The sequence below is a fragment of the Xyrauchen texanus genome, chromosome 7 (genome assembly GCF_025860055.1).
Source record: "Xyrauchen texanus isolate HMW12.3.18 chromosome 7, RBS_HiC_50CHRs, whole genome shotgun sequence".
Classification (NCBI taxonomy): Eukaryota; Metazoa; Chordata; class Actinopteri; order Cypriniformes; family Catostomidae; genus Xyrauchen; species Xyrauchen texanus.
This window is the reverse complement of record NC_068282.1, coordinates 43052507-43071623: the sequence shown is the minus strand read 5'-3', so window position 1 is coordinate 43071623 and position 19117 is coordinate 43052507. Positions and strand designations below refer to the sequence as shown.

General features: G+C 37.9%; 1 protein-coding gene across 4 annotated transcripts in view; it reads right to left on the bottom strand.

Annotated features, from left to right (window-relative positions):
* The window catches only part of LOC127646364 (phospholipid phosphatase-related protein type 5-like), a 71864-nt gene that overhangs the window by 39317 nt on the left and 13430 nt on the right, over window positions 1–19117 (bottom strand). For 3 of the 4 annotated variants that reach the window (XM_052129928.1, XM_052129926.1, XM_052129930.1), the window contains exon 2: window positions 9653–9762. In XM_052129928.1, coding sequence (XP_051985888.1) covers window positions 9653–9730 — 78 coding nt within the window. In that variant the 5' untranslated portion in view covers window positions 9731–9762. Of the gene's footprint in view, window positions 1–5002; window positions 5108–9652; window positions 9763–19117 lie in introns of those variants that run through there. The other variant, XM_052129927.1, reaches the window with a different exon arrangement.

Here is a 19117-nt window from a genome sequence, read left to right as displayed (position 1 = left end):
TCTGCTGGCGGCTCCTCCTCCTGCTGTGCGCATCTTCGTGTTATTTCTAGCTCTTACCCAGCATTGCACACAGCAGAGCACAAGTCTTTAGTTCTCACTCATCTAAAAGCTATTAATATAGTTCTGCAAACCTCCTGCTTTGTTAGCTTTAGTCTGCTTGCTGGCCACCTATTACAAATCCTGATCAGACATTTGGCAATAGGTTTCTCTTTTTTGGCTTATGTTGCAAAGATAAAGCCATATTTGCCAATTACAAAACTTGCCCTAATTAGTAGTTGTTTTGGTATTTGCGTTGCATGGTGAACAGAACAAACTGGATTTTCATTGTCTGAAGAAAATGATAGCAATTTGCTCTTGCAAAAGTTGATGCCACTATGCTAGGTTGTTGTGTATGGTCACCAGGGCATTCCAATGCATTTGCTTAATATTCGGGTCCCTAGATATGGCTTCAGTACCTCTCACAATGTAAGTATACAGTATATATTGTTTCATCATCTATATCATAATATCACACCTCTCCTCAAGTCACATGATTTGAGGTCATTTATTTTAACACTTTGGGTTAGGCGTTTGTATGTATGAGCAATAATAGTAGTGACACTTGCCTTACAAGCATCACTAATAATATGTCCATAACTTTCCAACTGGGCAACAGCTAACCATTTTGATAGCTTCTTGTAACAGGTAATCAAATGAACTCATTAATTCTTGACACAAGACTAAGAATAATAATTAATTAATGTCTCAAATCCTGGGTTGATTGGAATATTCTGAAATCAAACACAAGCTGCTTTATTTTTAGTGTGGAAATACTTTGCTCAAAGATAATAATCCTGATGCAAATATAACCCCCATAAATTCTATCTATCTATGTGAAATACATAGTATTAATAAATCTGGCCTATTATTCACAATAATCCACCATCTCCACTCCAAACTAAGAGGAAATATTTATTTTGACTTATTGAGTTTTCATATAATATCAAGGAAATCACTGATATTAAAGTCAAACTAAAACATGTTTACAATTTTCAACTTCTTGGTTTTTCAAAATGTGAATGCTTATATTAGAAATATTATAAGGAGTAATTCTTATCAATAATAACAATAGTTTTGAGAGATTTTGGGTGAGCACTCTGGAGGTTTGCATTTATTAATTTGAAAGACACTTTTATCCAAAGTAACAATGCATTCAAGGTATATAGTTCATCAGTAAATTGAATTTGAACCCATGACCGTGAAATTATTAGCGCCATGCTCTACTGTTTGAGCAGCAGGAACATCAGTCAAGCTATGCTTGTTTTAGCTAGTTTAGCTATTTAAAGTTTTATACACTGTTGTGTTGAAAAAGGGTAAACTTAAAAAAAAGTAATGTTTGATTACACAAGGGACTTTTAAAAAGCGGGCCCACTTTTGTGACCAAATTTTTCAGAGTAAGTTTTGCTTATTCAGTATTTTTTCAAGTTTTTTTTTTAACTTGTTTTTGAACTTCTGTGCCAGCACATAAAAATTCAGCCTTCATACTCATACTTCAACTCTGTGTTGAAGTATGACAGAGTGATACAGAGTAATTATTTTTCTTAAACCTCACCAGCTAACTTTAGCTATTAGCACTAGCGCTTACTCATAAAAAATTTATAAATTGCCCTGCTCAAAAAACAGCTGAAACCAGCAAAAGTTGGTTATCTGGTCTCACAGCCTTACCAGTCTAGTCTGTTTTGAAGGGGTTTTGGGCACCTGACAGAAGGTCAGACTGGGAGACCAGATGGCTAACCTGCTAAAGACCAGCATGGCTAGGAGACCAGACCAAGTAGACCAGCTAAACCCCAGTTTAGCCAGGCTGGGAGACCAGCGAAACCAGCTAAGACCTGCAAACCACCTTATACTTTTTTCTTGGGCGTGTTATCTAATAATTAGCAGATGTCTATTTCTATTAATATCTATGGGCATATTATGGACATATTTTTTATTAGATGTCCATTTCTAATAATATTTAATATATTAATATATTTATATATAAATATAATATTTAATAATAAATAATAATTGTGAGTCATTCCACAGTAAAGAAGCTTGACAGAAAAAAATCTTATCTCAAACAAATGAGTAAAATCAAAGCAATATTACAGTTTTAGTCTCATAAGAAATTTGCCAGGCAGTTTAAGGGCAAAATCTATGGGATAATTGTGCCCTCTGCTGTTCACACATTACATTTCAAAGGCTTGTTCTTTAAATTATTTTAAAGACAATTTTTTTAGATAACATTGCTTGAAAATATAAAAACATGACAGTTACTTAAATAAAACAGCATGTTGAGGGCTATTGTAAAATCTATCAAGCCACTAATAAAAATACAAAATGTAGACTCTAAATTCTGTAGTCTATTTTTTGTATATAGAGTCTATATTTTTAAAATCTTGGATTCAAATTCAAATTTAAACCTGGAAATAAACAAAGTTTGAGGATTTCTGAAAATGTAAAACAAAGAGATGTTATGATGTACAATATTGATGATGTATTTAATTCTGCACTATTTTTAGGTCATATATCAAATCAAATTTGTGACATTGACCATGTTAATTAATTTCTACAAGAGATCAGAATTCTCAGCCAACCCCCAAGTCTTTATGATATTCTGGACCCAAGATTTCTCTCGGGTTTCCCCCTTCAATGTAAGCCTATGGAATTTAAATCTTAAAAGTAATAGAAAAGAAATGGCACCACTCCTCAATAAGCTGCATAATTTGAGGTGTCGTTCATGTCTGTAGCTCAAACAATGTGGGATGAGTAATACACTGAAGCTTAATATTAGGCTTAAGGGTTTAGAAAGGTAGTCAGGGTTCCTTAAGATTAGTTTGTATGGTTAGGGGTCTGGAAGTATAAAACTAGACACCTACTTCAAGTTGGTGCAAGTGCACAGAAACATCAGGAAAACTCTTGCAGAGTCATATTTAATTGAATGTTTTGCAAACTGCTCAAATTCTACCAGATATATCGGAGTTGCAAATTTACCATTTTCTATTAACATTTTCATTTCATGAGAATTTTATACATTTCTTTGGAGTGTTTTCTTCAACTCTCTACTTGGCTGATTTTTAAAACTATAAAAATGCTTTCCATTGGGTTATTTCACAGTGGAAGTTGCACATGTTACGATAACATTTTTCATGCAATACATTGTGTTTTTTATCTTTCAGCTAGCTGTGTTTGATTGGACTGCGATGAACAAAGACACATTTTGATCAAAGTATTTATCCATCCTCTTGGCAAACACTGTGTTCCACCCACCTCTTCTGTTCTGGTAGTTCAGAATTAGCCTTTTATCTCTGGTCTTATCTAATCTCCTGCAAAACACTCACTGAAAATTAATATGGGAATGAGTTAACTCCTCTGGGGGACATAAGGGGTACTTCAAAAACAGATCCTTAACAAAAAATGTCTTAAAGATTACAAGAACACTGGGTGGTGCTAGCTTAGTAGTGGAAGCACTGGGCCAGTATTCTAAAGGTTGCAGTTTTAAATAATAAATTGGAGAATAGATGTGTCACCATTGTGCCCTTGAGTAGTGTAGTATAGGTCACTTTGGGAAAGTGTTAGAAACATGTGTAATAATAAACAAAGATGGCTGGTATTTAAGTATACAGTATAGCTAGAGAGCAGTTTGGTTGGAGTTCAAAATGGGAGTCCACATTGCAAATTTGGGACTTTAGGTCTAATTTAAACCTGGAAATTAACAAAAAGTTTTAGGATTTTGAAAAACATAAAACTCAAGGAAATGTTAAAATGTTCTATACTATTTCTAAGCCTATTATTGTCCCACAGTGCTGAGTCAACGCAGAGCTTGAAATGTATGAAGGATTAGGGAAAGAAAAATGCCTAAGATAATGTTACCAAACGCAACTGATAATGAGATGCAAATGTAAAACAAAGGGTTATGGCCACAGGGGAAGGCTGGATTCCAGCAGAGAGTGCTATGTAGGTGCTATGTAGGTAGTGTTCCATAAGAAAGAATGGAACACTAACTTACTACTTACTGAATACTGTGTAGTGTACACTCTATTATACTGCCAGTAATTTAAAAAAATATGGCACTATTCCACAATAAATGTTTAAAGGGGACCTACTATGCAAAATTCACTTTTACATGGTGTTTGTACATAAATGCGAGTCGTCTCACAACCGCCCTACAATGTTAAATGTCCACTCACTCCTCTTTCTTATATTTCTATTAATCAAAAACAGTGTGTCAAAATGAATGGCTTCACGATATGCAGATCTGTGCAGATTTTGGTACTGATTTGTTGTTGTTGTTGTATCCGAAGCACGAGCTGTAAAGGCACAGCTCTTCCGGAAAGGGGGCAGGGAGCATTTCAAATTTTTCCACCCAAAAAGAGGCATTTATAATGGTATAATAAATGATCCGTGGGGTATTTTGAGCTGAAATGTCACAGACACATTCTGGGGACACCTGAGACTTATATTACATCTTGTAAAAAGGGACATAATAGGTCTCCTTTAAAACAATAGTATATTTTGTTGTAATGACCATGATCATACTAGAAATCGACATGTTGCTTCCAGATGTTCATGTAGCCTACCATGAAATCAACCCCATTCAGCTGAAGTACTGACAAGCACCATCCTCCATCAGACATTTTTGCATTTTGCATATGTTCACCTTTCCCTCAGATGCTACTAATAGTGTGTTTTGCAAGAAACCTCAAAGACGTGGGTTCTGGTCAAATGGAAACCATGAAGTACTCTAATTGCGTTCACATAAAAAATGGTTGCATTTTCATTCACTGACGGATACTTTTAGGGTTGGAGTTTGAGTTGGTAGGTTGAGTAAATAAAATATGCATTCCTGTTGACTGTATTGGGTTGGTATTTATACAGATTAAGAGTCATTAATTGTGCTTTCATTTATTTACTAATTATTTTAGGTTATTGACAGTTAAATTCGACTGTGTGCTTAAAATACAAACAATTAAAAGAGACTGACCTTGAACCCATTTCGATGTCTCCTGACTCCTCCATTGCTCATGAATGTAACATATCACAGTGGTGCTGAAAACCCAGCTTTGGAGGAGATCATTATGGAGTCTTCTCAGCTGGTTGAATTTGTAAAGTCCCACACCAGCACTCTACCAGCACTGATAGAGTCACTCCTGGAGCAGGAACAGCATTTTCACGTCCTGCTCCAGGCACAAGCGGAGTACCGACAGGTGCTCCAGAGCTTGATCACCAAAGAGCGGGCTGGCGCTGCGACCCGAAGAGGCCCAGCTAGTGGCACAGCAACTTCCCACATCTATAGAGGGCCATCCAGCAACGGGTTGGTCGTAGCCCCGAACAGAATCGTCAGCTCTTCAGATCCCTGAGCTTCGGAAAGCACGGCCGGCCGTTCACTTTTGCCCAATAGCGCCGGGATGCCTGCCGGAAATGGTTGCTGGTGGAGGAAACCGGCAGCGCCGTGGATGTCGTCGATTTGGTGGTACTGGAGCAGTTTGTCTCCCAGCTTCCTCGAGGAATGTCAGAGTGGGTCCAGTGCCACCGCCTGGCATCACTGGGGAAGGCCATCCATCTGGAAGAGGACTACATGGCAGTGGTTTCCAGGAGGCAGAGATGCAGTGCTTTTTTCTTCTCTCTCTGACAATGGATTTAACAAAGGGTTATTGGCAGATCCCTTTAACTCCAATACCCTGAGAAAAAACAGCTTTTTCGGATTACACCAATTTGTGACGCTTCTGTTTGGATTGTTCGGAGCCCCCGCCACATTTCAGTGCCTCATGGACAAGACCCTTAGACCGCATATGGCAAATGCCGCTGCATATCTAGACGATATCATCATTTATAGTAATAACTGGTGGCGGCATGTGCAACATCTGAGGGCTCTTCTGAGAGCGATGTGCCAGGCGGGACTCACGGCCAACTCAAAGAATTGCGCAATTGGGTGGAAGTTAGGTATCTGGGGTTCCACTTGGGTCACGGGAAGGGGCATCCACAGGTTAACAAACCGCAGTGTTCGCGGCCTGCCCAACGCCCAAAACCAAAAAGCAGGTAAGGCAGTTTTTGGGGTTGGCTGGCTGCTACCAGGGGTTTGTGCCTAGACCCCGAAGCCGCCGCCAGGTGCCGCCATTTGCGCCATTTAGAATTTCAGCCGCCGCCAGCCAATAATTTCGTAAGCCAAATTGAGCCGCCATCTGATAAAATTTGGCTGAGCCGGCTAGAATTACTTGCATCAAATAATAATTCTATCACATAGAGACATACACACACGAAATATATAAACAATACACAAGATCTATTTTCCCACTGGATTCATAACAGCACAGTCTTGTGCTCGTTGCTACGATACACAGACTCACAGTGAACTGACGACCAATTAAAATTGCTCGTTTTCCGTACAGAAGAAGCGATGCATGTTTTTCTCGCACTGAGGTGAAATGGCGGAAAGAAGCAAGCAAGGTAATTTTGATCTCACTTCTCACATACTTTCCTAATTCCTACTTACTTTTTTTTTTAACTTAGGCCTACTCAGACTTTTGTTAAATCTTCAGGGCACGGTTGCACAAACACCTGAATCAAAGATTGATGTTATGAACCAAATATTCTGGAGCGGAGAGATTTATAGCACTGAACGTGATATTACTGCAGTAACAAACCACCGTTTCCACATTGCTAATTCACGACGCATGCTTCAGTGTACATTGAAGTGAAATGTGCAAAACTTTGTCCAAAATAATACTGATAACAGTGTGTGTTTATATTAAGGCGAGACACGGCAGGCAAAAAAAATCGTTTTTTTTTTACTGGTCAATTTTGAGATTTTTGGATATTTGTCTTCAATAACATGTCTTCTTTCAGACTTGTGGTGAAAAAAAGTCCGAAATACACATTTAGGTCTTTATTTTACTACACTTCGTCTGTTTGCGTCTGTAGATTTCTCATAAATTCAATAATAATACTGCTCAATGGCAAATGATCATCACTTGCTCCTTCAAGGTGTAATATGATAAGCTTCATCCATGATAATGCCAAGTTATTGTATACAACTTAGCCTACATACATTTAGCCTAAACACAACACATTGTAGGCTATTTGAAAATGTTTAGTAGCATACAGACTACAAAATAAATATGTACATACGTTGTGAAAGTAAAATCTGGTGTTTTCTTTATTACATTGTATTGCATTTTGTAGAAATATAGTGTAAGCCATGCATTGCTTGGAAATATTGAGATCTAGTAAATCAGTATAACATAGACATCTGTAGACATGAAGTGGCAGCTTCAGCCATTTGCAGCTATGAAAAGTTTGGCGGCTGCAGCAGCCATTTAGGTTTTGGCTGAGCCAGCTAGCCAGCCAATAACTTCATCAGCCAGCCATTATTCTCAAAACAAATGGCTTCGGTCTCTATTTGTGCCTAGTTATTCTGTTGTCACCAGCCCGCTGACTGACCGTACTAAAAAGGGGGCCTGCGATCCGGTCCAGTGGACAGAGTCATGCTAACAGGCTTTCTTTGGGGGGAGCGCTTTTACATGCTCCTGACTTCTCTCTCCCCTTTATTTTGCAGACTGATGCATCTGACAGGGGGCTACTACCTGCTGGGGCGGGCCTTCACCCTCTGTTCCAATCATGCTCATCTGCAGTGGCTCCGCTTCAAGAAGGATACTAACGCACGGATCACCCATTGGTATCTGGCCCTTTAAATTCGAGGTGGTCGATAAAAAAGATCGATCTTGGGATTTAAGAATCAATTTCGAGATCGTTCAAATAAAGATTGCAATGTATCTGAAAATCAATATTTTTACCCACACCTACTGTATTAAATCATTAGCAAATAAAAATACAACTCACTTTTGGCACTAGGGGCAGTAGTTCGAATTTTGGTAAGCAGAGACCGGTGTCAGCAGCAGAACCTTCGACCAAAAATATCTTTTGGCAGTCCAGTAAAATATAAAGAAGAAAAAAAGAGATATTAAAAATAATGGCTGTATTGTTTTTGAAAGCTCAATATTTTTGTGTGCAATTTGCATTAGATGGTTTGTGAGTGGGCGGTATTTATTCTAGTCTACGGACGTGCTGCCTAAAGATGTAAATCCAGCAGTTATCCATTCAGCATATTAGTAAACCAAGTTGATTTGAATGAAAGGCATCTGCTAAATGGCAAGAACAAGAGGCAGTGGAATACAGCCAAGTTTCTGTGCCTCTAATGACACCAAAAGGAATTGCAAAAATAATGACTGTTTTCAAACTGGTTTCCAAACACACTCCATGTCTGTTGTTGGTTGGACAAGCAGAAGGAATCAACCTACAAATGATGCTTACTTATACAGTAGTTGTCTCTGCATATTAAACTGGGCCAGATGGGCTATGCACCTATCTTAGTGAATCTGGATCTCACTGAATCTGGCACCAAGTTTGTGATTTGACTACATGTGGTTTTGCAAGTTTTAATTCTCTTTGAAAAGCCTGTGAATGCTCTGCTGTGCTGGCACACAAACTTAGTGCCATCAAATTTGTATGTTAGACTTATGCAATAATTTTGGCTGAAATCTTTGCTGCCTCTGTTTTTGGTCTTGAGCATCTGAGGCAATCAGGCACTGTGCGCGCAAATGCTGCTCATTAGCAGTATTAATTAAGAGGGTCAATGAGAACTCAAGAATAAAGGGATGTGGAAGATCAGAGATGAGAAAAGAGGTCACAGAATTGTGCCAGACATATGTCTTGGATATCATGGCTATATCAAAAAGTAACAGAATTGTTTGATGTTTACTGTAGACTCAGAAGCTCATGCTTCAGGTACATATTTTTGTTTGGTCCTGTGTACCATTTATTAGATCTGCCAGTCAAGGGAGCTGTAGGTAAAATGCACCCTGTAAAAGGTAGCGCAAGTCTGGGGCAGAGTGGTTGATTCTCATAAAATCACATTACTCTCCCCTTTCCTTCAGGGGAGCCTCAAACCTTTTCACAAAAATCTAAGTATAACAGTATAACAATATATCACCTGCAATTAAAGAAATGTTCAGCAACAAATACATTTTCAGTCACTGTTTACACACTCTTATGTTGCTCCAAACCAGTAATCTGTTATTTCTTTTGTGGAATTTTTCCAGTTCTTTTCATAGTGACAATAAGTATCAATACTTGTATATTTTGGAGCTTGACAGCCATTATAATAAACTGTCTTTGTATGGAAAAGAGCCAAGTAAATATTCTTCAAAATTTCTCCTTTTGTGGTCCCTTAAAAAAAACAATAAGAGCATACAGGTTTGAATCGACATGAGGGTGAGTAAATGGTGACAGTATTACAGTATTTAAATTTTTGGGTGAAATATTACTTTAATAACAACAGACATCGGTTCTGCCGTTGTGACTTTGCTCATAGTTTATACAGACAAAACCAACTTTACTGGTGTCAGAAGATGCAAAAAGACAGTCTCATTTGAGTTGATGACATAAGAGGGTAGACATTTCCAGTAACATCTCCATCTACAATGGCATACTTGATTTTTTTTATTTTTATTAAGTTCCACTTGCGGGCAGAGCATAATAGTGATGACACCGAGAGATGTTGGATATTAAAGCATACAAGCATTGCAACAGCTAAAGAGAACAGAAGTGAACAATCTCTGATTAGTCTACAACTCACCTCTACGAACAGAAAGCATGGCACAATATATGTGCTTCTCTTGACTCTTCCCCTCCCAACAATTCTCCTTCTGTCCATCTCACTTGTCTGTGGTATATCAGTGATTCACCCTGAAAAACAAAAACAGAATGGAATCGGCTATTTAAAATAGATTGGCATTTACTGAAGGAAAAAACGCTACTTGCAATGCAGCAAAAGAATAGATGTAAAGCTTAGGTAGGCTTTGGTTCTGTGTGAATAAAATGCTGCATTATTTAATCAGCATATTTCACTGTGCCATGTAAAAGAGGCTAGAAATGGTTAAATATATATATGCAAGTATATGCATGACAGACAAGATCTATAACACTATATACAATATATACAAATAGATGCAAGAAAGCATTGGCAGTTCAGTTTTACCTTGATGTCACCTTTGTTGGTTACATTTTAAATGCTGAACATTACTTCTACGCTAACTAGTACACAAAGTAAATTTTCACATGTGAAATACATGCTAGTTGGAAGCACTACAGAGTTTTGTTTAGTAGCTATGTCAGCACAATAATTGCTCAGCGAAGTGAGTCTACCTGTGCTGATCGGTAGATCAACCTCCATTCTTCAACATAATGGTATCCCTCAAAACTCAAACATAACAGAAACTCTTTTAAATCTCATCATAACAAAACATTAAAACATCAAGTATCCCCCTTTATATTAATCTTGCACAAAAATACATAAAATAACAATTAATCTTTACATTCACTCTCCCAATCGAGTCCCATGCAAAGCATGCTGTGAAATATAAATCCCCTGCCCAGTTTCATCAATGCTGCATTAACACCACAAAAAGTATTCATGTATTTCCAACTCAAATGGATTAAGTAAAGTTTCACTTTACAAATTTAAATGAACAGAACAAAACAAAATCAAGTTGTGATAAATAGTTCTAGAATTGTGTTTATTTAGTTCATTTAAATTATGTAAATTGAACAAACAGCAAACATCTTGTGTGTGTGTGTGTGTGTGTGTGTGTGTGTGTGTGTGTGTGTGTGTGTACTTAGGGTAAAGGTTTAGAACAAACCAGGGGCCGGAGTAACAAAAATGTTCTTCAGAAAAATTTATTAAGTTCTTAGATGAAGCTCTTTTCCATAAATTGTGCATGCAGAAAACAATTTTAATTTTGTAAATTATGCATGCATATAGTTTTTTAGAATAACAGCAAGTATACATTTTGAACCTACTGTATGATTACAGAATGATACTGTGTGATTATAAATAACAGAGGATACAGTTTACAATGGTTTCCAGATGCAATTACAAGTTTTTGTAGTATTAAAGCAGAATAAATAAATAGATTAATGAAGCAATTCCATAATTCTACACCACGACATGAGATTATCCATATAATTACAACCCCAATTCCAAATAAGTTGGGACAGTATGGAAAATGCTAATAAAAACAAAAAGGAGACATCTGTAAATTCTATTCACCCTGTGTTATATTGAAAGTAATACAAAAACACATAATGTAATGTTTTACCCTGTTTTTTTGTAACATGCTTCAAAAATTTGGGACAGTCTGTGTTTAACACTGTGTTCTTCTAATAACACGTAAGTGTTTGGGCACTAAAGAAAACACCATGTGAACGTTTTTAAATGTGGACTCACCAGAACACAAAACACGATTCAACTCTCAGATGAGACTGAGCCCAGAGAAGGCAGTGACTCTTCTGGACAGTGATGATATATGGCTTCTGCTTTGCATAGTAAAGCTTTAACTTTTATCTGTTGATGCAGTGGCTAATGGTGTTGACTGACAAATATTTACCAAAGTATTTCAGAGCCCATGTTGTGATATCCATTACAAGCACATGACAGTGACATCTGAGGAATCGCAGATCAAGTACATTCAGAAGTTCTTGGTTTTGGTTTTCGGCCTTGCCCTTTACGCACCGAGATTTAACCGGATTCCTTGAATATTTTAAATATATTGTGCATTATAGAGGGCGAAAGGCCCAAAATCCTTCCAATTTGTCTTTGGGGAACACTATTCTCAAAACGCAGTATTATTTGCTGACGCATCTGTTGGCAAATTGGTGAGCCATCCTTGCTCTTGAAGGACTAAGATTTTTTGGATTCCCCTTATGTTCTATAACACAGTTGCCTCACTTGTTTCACATCACCTTATTTCAACTTGTCAGATTGTTATTAGTCATAAATTGCCCCCTTCTAAACTCGTCAAATGTGTTGAGCCAAAACATTATGACCACCTGCCAAATATGTTGATGTTCCACCATGTGCCGCCAAAACAGCACCGACACATGAGGCATGGATTCTACAAGACCCCTGAAGGTGTCATGTGGTATCTAGTACCAAGACATTTGCATCAGATCCTTCAAGTCCTGTAATTTGCAAGGTGGAGCCACAGTGGATCGACTTGTTGGTCCAGCACATTCAACAGGTGCTCAATCGGATTGAGATTTGGGGAATTTTGAGGTCAGGGCAACACTTTGATCTCTTCATCATGTTCCTCAAACCATTCGCCAACTATGTGTGCAGTGTGGCAGGACGCATTATCCTGCTGAAAGAGGCCACAGCCATCAGGGAATACCATTGCCATGAAGGGGTGTACCTGGTCTGCAACAATGTTTAGATAGGTGGCAAGTGTCAAATGTGCAAGTGTCAAACATCCACATGAATGGCCGGACCCAGGCATTCCCAGCGGAACATTGCCCAGAGCATCACACTCCCTCCACCGGCTTGTTGTCTTTCCACAGTACATACTGGTGCCATCACTTTCCCAGGTAAATGGTGCACACGTACACGGCCGTCCACGTGATGTAATAGAATACAGGACTTATCAGACCAGGCAACATTCTTCCACAGTTCCAAGGTCCAGTTCTGACACTTGCGTGCCCATGGTAGAGGCTTTCGAAGGTGGGCAGGGGGACATCATGGGCACGCTGACTGGTCTGTGGCTACACAGCCCCATACGCATGTATTGTGACACATTCCTCCCGTAACATCATTCAAGTTTTCTGTGACTTGTGCCACAGTAGACCTTGTCGGTTTGGACCAGATGGGATAGCCTTCGTTGCCCTCATGCATCGATGATCCTTGGGTACACAACACACTGTCTGTGGCTTGTGGTTTGTCCCTCATCGGACCACTGTCGATAGGTACTCATCACTGCTGACCGATAGCACCCCACAAGCCTTGTCATTTCAAAGATGCTCTGACCCAGTCGTCAGGCCATAACAATTCCAAAAGTCACTCAGGTCTTTACTCCTGCCCATTTGTCCTGCATTCAACACGTTGATTACAAGAACTGACTGATCGCTTACCATCTAATCTACCCAGACCTTGACATGTGGCCTTGTTAGGAGATTATCAACGTTATTCACCTGTGAGTTGCTATATGTTTTGGCTATGTGTTAAGTACCTTGGCTTTATATTGTTTTTGTTTGAAAGCAAGTCAAAGCACATTTAGAAATCACAAATTTTAGTTTTTATTGGCATTAGGCAAACTGTTCCAACTTTTTGGAATTGGGTTGTATATTGCTTTAACAACAATTCCCTCATCACCAACTCTGTCGTGTATCTTGAAATTGAAATCCAGTCTAGCAGTGTAGCATCTGGAACATTATCAGCACAATGATTGCTCATTCCATTTGCAGCAGGAACTTTGTGAAAGAGAACTGAATTCCCACTGTGCCGATCACATCATTATTTGTAGGACCAGAAGCTGAGATATGGGATTAGAATCTTATTCCATCAATTTACACAGAGAGAAAGAATGTGTGCCTTGAGAGAGCAAAGTCGTCTCTCTCTAATCTCTCAAAGTTTGATGTATATCACAAACACACACTCCAACACATATTGCTCCCAGCAAAAATGCACAGCTAAAAAGAAAAAAAATATATAAATATAAGCTCTCTTCTGGGATACTGTAATACTCACGGGGCGAGATCACTTTTATCTTATCTCCACCATTGTTATATAAAGAGGGGGTGAGGCTGGAACAAAAAAGATGAATAAAACATGAGGTTTAACTTGTGTCTTAAGTGCTGTGTTCCTCAAGTCCAGAAGCAAACACAACAGCACAAACATCTGGTAGCTGACACCATCTACACATGTACCAAAACAGACGTTACAGACATTAAAAATCTGCTAAAGATGCTGAGGCACAGACCGAAAAGGGACGAAAATGATTTTACGCACCAATTAAGATGCACTTATAAGATTCTTATTTGTTTTTGAGATTCTTTTCGGAGCTCCCTTGGTTTCCAAGCTGGACCAGGTTGATTTATGTTGGTTTGAGGCTGGTTAACCTTGGGACCCTGCAGTCATGCTGCTGAAGTTGTTGTTGAACCAATGGTGCTTTGCCATCAAATACATAAAATCTGGTATGATGCGCTGGGGCAGCATTTTTAATAAAAAATAAATAAATATGAATCATGATTGTGAATAACGATTTATATCTCAGTCTGTTCCTAAAGGCCAGTTCACACTGTACCGACAGACACGACCAACGCCAACAATCACCAACATTCTAAAGTCGGCCATTGGATTTAGAATGTTCGAAACATAAAGGTTATGTTCACACTGCACCAACAGACTTCGTAATGGAGAGTCAGAATGGTTAAAAAATGTATGATCCTTTTATCACAATCCAAATTTTACTTTTACTTATGTGTTTACGTGTCGTTCTTCGCATGAAAAGACAACGAATGAAATGAAATAGGTTGTGGGTGAAATACAAATTTGTGTGCCTTGGTTGTTGCAAGGTGAGAGACGGGGTGCTTACTTAAATGTATGCAGAGAAACAAACAGACGATGTCCAGAGCTTTCAAAATTTTGCTTGGTTTGCCCCCAATTAGTTACAAGAACTACTTCTGATGGTGTCACCAATAATTCTGAGGAAAACTACAAATGTATAGATGCCATTTCACCCGGGTGAATGCCTCATGATTATACTTCGTTTTCTGCCAACAGGTAACAATCTCAAATTGTATCCCTTGAAATGTCTATTTAAGTGGAAATGATAAATATTTATATTTCTAACAGCTATGTTGTACATATTGAACATAGGGGAATCTTTTCATAACCTGCACAACTTGATTCGAATTGGATGCTCAACTTTAACTGAATTTATTCCCGAAACATGTAGAGCCATCTACCATGTTCTCCGAGAAAGACGTCTTAAGGTAGGTTATGTGATAAGATAAGATCATTGTTACGTCACACATTGTGTAAAATAGTTTTACGCAAATGCAAGTTATAAACATTTAACATTTGTGATCTTGCTTCTTACTTCAAACAACAGAATACTAAAATGGCATACAGTTAAGTGGATGATCCCGATTGATACCAAAACACAAGGGTAGATTATCTTCACCAGGGGCCAAAATACAATTTATTTAAATAAATTATCGATACATAATTACCTTTTCTCAAATAATATGTCGGTGTCTTGTGCTTTAATTTAAGTATGCACATCGTTACGGAGCTGTCAGGTCCAGTGGTGCTGAACAAGGTCAAAGCTTTCAGCACTATCTAGTTTAATAATAGTGTTAGTGTTATTCTTGCACAGAGATTAATGATGCACGCTATATACGCGATGTCGTCATATGGAATTCATAAGAAAGAAATGTCAGCTGTACACTTGGCAAGAAAGGGCACAATAGTTCCAAATGCTGTAACTAAATGCTTCATTACTTTGTGCTATTAATACAATTTTACAGATCATACGTGTTTGGGAACAAAACAAAGTAATTTTCTGTTGTTTGTTAACAGAATAACAACAATACTTAATTTAAATTAGTAATTCTTTATTTTGTGTCATTTATCATTTTCAAACCTTACTTTAAAATTCTAAAATAAATGAATTGGATGAAGTTGGAAAATACAAATAAGTAAATAACTACAAACAAACAAACATGCAACCACACATACAGGGTGAGACTTAAACTTTTAGCAAAGCTAAAACGTAAAAAAAAAATGCATTTTTATATATAATTTGAATCTTAAATTTTGATGTAATTCAGGGACTACATGGGATGTAAATACTCAGCTGGATATTGATTTGGAGATGGGCGGGAATATAGTATCTGATGTATTTGAAACTGAACGTTATGTAGGTGGTTTGGGTCTTCAATTGCTCGCAATTGCTGCTCTACAGTATGTACTGACAGAAGTCAGATATGCTGTCTTGGATGGCTGCTGGTTCTGGTGGTGCTTCTCTGTCAGAACTTTTAGAGTTTAATTTATGGCCGCAAGAATGGCCAGGTCTTGGGCTTGAGCAGCATCAGATGAAATTCTTCTTTTAGGACAGCTTCTCTTTGGTGTGGGCTGTAAATGTTCCTTCTCTTCCCTCTCTTGTTCTTCTGCTTCATTTTCCTGTTTTTTTTATCCACCTCTCTGCTCACCTTCACCCATCCCACCTCTGAAAGTAAAGTAGGCTTCTGTAAAACATTTTATAACGATGAATTTACAAGTAAAAGAACTGTGAATTCATAATTTATTATTTTATTTTCCAGTGACCTACAACAGCAGATGAGTGGCTGAAGATATCTGAGGGATTTCAAGTCACTGCAAAATTTCCAAATAGCTTTGGAGCTTTGGATGGGAGGCATATTCAGATTAGACACCCTCCTCACTGTGGAGCCCAGTTCTTAAATTATAAACACTTCAATTCAGTTGTAATGATGGCATTGGTTGACAGCAATTACAGATTTCTTTATGTTGATGTAGGGTGTAATGGAAGGGCCTCAGATGGTGGAGTATTTAGAGACTCAACACTGCGAATCTCTAGATTGCAGACATTCTCCAGCCCACGCCATTGCCAGGGAAAGACATGAGAATGCCCTTTATGGCAGACTAAGCATTTCCTCTAAAACATTACTTAATGAAACCTTTTGCATGAAGGGTGCTTTCAACAGAACAAAGAGTCTTCAACTACAGGTTATCCCGTGCCCGCCGTATGGTTGAAAATATCTTTGGCAGCTTTGCCAACAGATTCAGGTTTTTTTTTTTTTTTTTACTATGATTAATCTAGAGCCAAATGTTGTGGAGGACATTGTTCTTGCATCATGTGCCCTTCACAACCATTTACATGCTGAATTCAGTGATGTTTATCTAAGTGGAATAATTGATCAGGATGAAAATTATGTTCTACCTCAAACCTAGAGAAAGGATCCTACCCTAGGCATTATTGGCAAGGTCCACAAATATGAATAACGAGGCCAAACAAAACAGGGAGAGGCTAATGGAGTACTTAAATTTAGAGACAGGAACTGTTCCTTGGCAATGGGATAGAATTTTGTAAAAAATGTTCTTCACCTGTACCCAGATACATAACATTGTAAAGAGATTGTTCGCCTAAAAATTACACTTCTGTCATCATTTATTCACCCTTTTATTGTTCCAAACCAATAGTATTTTTCTGCCTTTCATGAAACACAAAAGGAGATATTTGCAAAATGTTCAACACTAAAGTGACCTAGGCACACATTTTGCAAATATTGCCTTAGTGTTTCAAGAATACAGTCATACAGTACAGCTTTAGAACAACATGGAGATGAGAAAATAATGACAGAATTTGCATTTTTGGTAGAACTATGTTTCATTTATATAAAACTAGATTTTTAAACAAAGTTTAGTTTAGGTTGATGCAGCACTTTAATTTTGAAAGAGGAGCTGTCCATGGCAATGGGCTTAAGTACTGTAAATATTTATCTGCGCCCACACCCAAACAAATATGTTATTGTAAATAAACTTACATTTTGAACATCAAGGTTTGATGTTGAGGGTCTTTTTTTCATGCGCGCCTCTAAAAACTTGAGTTTCCTCAGGAACCATTCCTGCCTTGGAGTCAGATGTCCTCCGCTGCCAGATGGAGGGGATTTAAGATATCTGTTGTACAGTGTCCTCATATTGTCTATTTTTTCTTTACCTCAGCTTTTGTGAAAGATGATCATTAGGCAAACTAAGATTTCTTAATCGAAGATGATACAGTAAAATACATACCAATCACTGTTTTCACTATGTTTGTCCAGTTACATCCTACTTAAGCAGGGTTTCTGAAGGGTGCAAAAGTAAATTTAAGTAGTAAATAGCTGTAAATATCAAAATTGCTGATAACTTGTCAACATCAACAGAAGTTCATTGAAAACCTGAAGACAGATGGAGGGCATATGACAAGTTTAAGTTCTGAGCGAGCAAGATACAATTTTTGATAAACGTAGTTAACGTTTCTTTGTTACTACATTAAGAGTAACTACTTTAACATTAATGTCAAGTATGTTTATTTAACATAAATAATACATTATTGCTGTATTATAATACATAATTGCTGTATTGAAGTATTTAGGTAACACTTTAAATGACAAATCGGATATCCCAAGGGCTGTGGAAATCGATCTTATTGCAGTCCCCTTGAGTTGCGGTTTGCATACATGGCTACACCCACAACATAAAGCTCCGGCTTCCCTTCCCAGAGATCCACCAACTCCTCTTCTCTCCGATTCGTCCAGCAAACTGCCATATTTATATTTACGACAGCGATTTAGCACGCCTGCTGCTAGCGCCTAGCGCACGCGCTTTCATTTCCATGGAGTTTTCAGGGACGCTTCCCTCATCATCACGGCAATGGTTCGTGGCCATGTCAGATTACAAGATTACGAGTTAATTGGAAAATCATACCACACAGATCAGAAATTCCACGACCTGACAACCAGATGCCAACAAACAACGACAGGGTTAATGCACTGATCCGACTAGGCGTTGGTCGGTTTCTATTGGTGCAGTGTGTAATAGTAATTTTTTAGAATATTAATGTACTGACTATACATTGTCATCAGTTGAATGCCACTTTGGTGAATAAAAGTACAAATTCTTTCCATAAGAGCTAAATCTGTACATTGTTCCAAACCTTTGGCTGACAGTGTATATACATTTAGAAATTTGGAGCCTAGGCATTGCTAGACACTGTTTTTCATTTCAGTAGTGTGCGCACTGAGACAGCAGTGCATGTACCAGGAAAATAAAAAAATTAGAACATACAGAGAAAATGAATGGAATTTTTACTTTTGGAACCCAACAGTTGCACTCTTATTCCTGTAGGGAAAAATCAGCACACCAACATTACAGCATTATGGGGACCAGCATCTAAAACAAATGATATACGTAACGAACAGCTATGTTAATTTTTTCAGAAGGGCTTTTATGAAAATAGAATGTTTCTTGAATGTTATGAATTAGCTCTCACAAAAAAATAACAAAACAGAAAACATACAGTACACATACATAAAAGTACAGTTTCAAACATGTACCCAAACAACAATTTCAAATACTTCAGCCAAGATCCATTTTCAGCTTCAAAACTTTCTTCTGAAGTTACAGCGGTACAATGCAATATAGCTTTTGTCCTATGGACCAGCCTTGTCTGGATAAGCCGTTGTACCTGAAAGCTTGAAAGTGAAC